We start from the raw sequence: 2,500 nt of genomic DNA on the forward strand, positions 1-2,500 counted from the left end.
TGTGTGTGTGTGTGTGTGTGTGTGTGTGTGTGTGTGTGTGTGTGTGTGTGTGTGTGTGTGTGTGTGTGTGTGTGTGTGTACATATATAGTACATGTTTGTGTGTGGTTACATAAATAGTTTTCCTCCGGGAACTGTGATATAAAACCAGGATCAGTGTAGTGACTGTATTTGTAACATTTTTGTTTGTTTGTTTGCTTGCATTTTACTGTATGGAAGATTATGTATGTTATGCTCAAGAACTTTGGAAATACATATATCATTTATTAAAGAAAATATAAAAGAGAGCCAGTGTATTGTAATATCCACCTGTAGAGATTGAGTGGGGTGATGATATTGACAACTTGAATCTCACTGGAATCAGATATTGAGTGTACTGAAGATAATAACAAGCTACTACAATTTCTTCTGCTTTTTGTTTTGGCTGTTGAAGGAATCCTGATTGATAAGGAAAGACTTCATCATTGAATTCAGTCATGAGAACAGGGTAGATGCACGTTGCTGTTGTGCACTCTCTGCTGTGAGGTGGTGTAACCTGGTAGTGTACAATGAAGCCATAAGTATTCACCCCAGTTTAGTTGTGTAATAGGAGGAGGAGGAGGCAAGGCTTTGGCAAGGACACATCAGATGCATGAGAGTTATATGAATAAGAAATGTGTGGGAAATAGATCTCTGGAGGTTACTAGGCAGCTGCCCAAAGAATATAGTTTGTGGTCCAGGATGCTCTTGTTGTTGGCGTTATTGAATGTGGCGGTTTCATTGTAGGAGTTTATTTTTAGAAATGATACATTTTTATTTTTAAGACTCAAGGATAGTTTTGTTATTGTTTTGCTGTTGATGGCAAGGAAGAACTTTGGGATGAAATTGTTTTGGTGTATTGTATGATAATAAGATACATATCTCTACTGTTTTTTCTTTAAAAGTATTTATTTGAGATTTATTTGTTTCAAGTGGTCTATTTCTATAAGAAAAGTTCTGGGAAAATGTTAATTTACCAGGAACAGTACTGAATGCTTGTGTTTATTACTAAGTGACAAGAATGTGGCAAGAATGTGAGAGATCTGTTGTCAGGAGCTGATTGACATTCAGAACATTCAGTATACTGAGAAATGATGGAGTGGGAGGTGTATTTATTCAGTATTATCCACTGTGTGTTGACATCACAGGGATAATAGGCATCTTGTGTATTGTTTCTTGCCTTTTTCTTTATCAGAATCATTAAGCAGACAGATGAGGGATGATAATGAATTTGCAATACATTATAGACACTAGTGTGATAAACATGTTATTTTGGTAATTTACAGCCATTCAAAGGAACGTACTTGACATTTAGAGCCAAGGTTATAGCACAGAAAATGACAATACTCATAAAGCAGTTAAGGCTGTCATTATATTTTTAAGAAACAAAGATCAGTTTAAAAAAAAAAAAAAAAATAATGAAGGAGTGTTTAGGTGTGAATGTTCCATATTTCAGAAAGTTTTAAGTCAGTTGTGCAGAGTATTTGATAAAGTTTCATGGCTTGTAGTTTGCATGATATCGAATTATGACCTGAAATATTTATTAGTTAACGTTTTTCTCTGAAGGTGGGAGACAGCAAAGCAGCTACACAACAGACAAATATATATTATGAAGCTAAGTTTAGTCAGCTTATTCCAAGATATGACACTAAATTACAAAGTAAGGCAACCAGGTGCTTAATTAGATGGATCTTTGCCCAAAATGAAAGTGGATAACGTGGGTTTGAATCCCAGTATCGACAAGTTATTATGGGAGCACATGTGTGTCCAGTGTGTTGTGCTTATGCATGCAGTAAATGTTGAAAATTTGCAAGTATCAAGTGTGTGATACCTGTTAATTGCTTTCTTGTAAACATAACCGCTCTGCATAAGAACTCTGCCAGGCTTGCAACCTGTTATTGCGTATGTATACATCTCCTGATATGGAGATCCATCAAGATATATTGTATTGAAACATTTTTATTTGAATTACAATAAGCTATTGGAAAGTAAAACATTTCCATATAAAAAATGACATAGCTGTTAGAGGATTGATTGCTCGAGAAAAAAAAAGAAGTTAACAAAGAATTTTTTTTTTCCAGGACGACGGGTGACTCATTATATGAGACACTAGGGCTGCAGAAGCAAGCTACAACAGATGAGATCAAGAAGACGTACCGCAAATTAGCACTTAAGTATCACCCTGACAAGAACCCCAATAATCCCGAAGCTGCGGAAAAGGTACGGACAGTGGGAATTCCCCCCTTTTGAAAGCTTGGGCTGTCTGCGTAGTTGGGTCCCTCTCCCCTCCACTGGTATATTATTGATATGCTTAGAGATTTTGTGGTCATATCCTTTTTTCTAGGGCAATGGTGTGAATCAGACCCTCATTGTCAGAAATCAGTAATTGGTTTGTTTACAGTGAGTAAAAGTCAGGTGTGCTATTGTTTGGTTAGCTGACCAGCATGCATGCACTGTCTCTTTAGTCACTAGTATTTAGACATG

The 2,500-nt window shown here is 36.4% G+C and overlaps 1 protein-coding gene across 7 annotated transcripts in view; it reads left to right on the forward strand.

Annotated features, from left to right (window-relative positions):
• The window catches only part of LOC125038367 (dnaJ homolog subfamily C member 5-like), a 51,763-nt gene that overhangs the window by 10,778 nt on the left and 38,485 nt on the right, over positions 1-2,500 (forward strand). For all 7 annotated transcript variants that reach the window (XR_007116043.1, XM_047631863.1, XM_047631866.1 and 4 more), the window contains one exon: positions 2,098-2,236. Coding sequence is in view for 6 of the 7 variants with exons in the window: in XM_047631863.1 (XP_047487819.1) it covers positions 2,098-2,236 (139 nt within the window). In the remaining variant the exon portion in view is untranslated. The remainder of the gene's footprint in view (positions 1-2,097; positions 2,237-2,500) is intronic.

The sequence above is a fragment of the Penaeus chinensis genome, chromosome 24, assembly GCF_019202785.1.
Source record: "Penaeus chinensis breed Huanghai No. 1 chromosome 24, ASM1920278v2, whole genome shotgun sequence".
Lineage (NCBI taxonomy): Eukaryota > Metazoa > Arthropoda > Malacostraca > Decapoda > Penaeidae > Penaeus > Penaeus chinensis.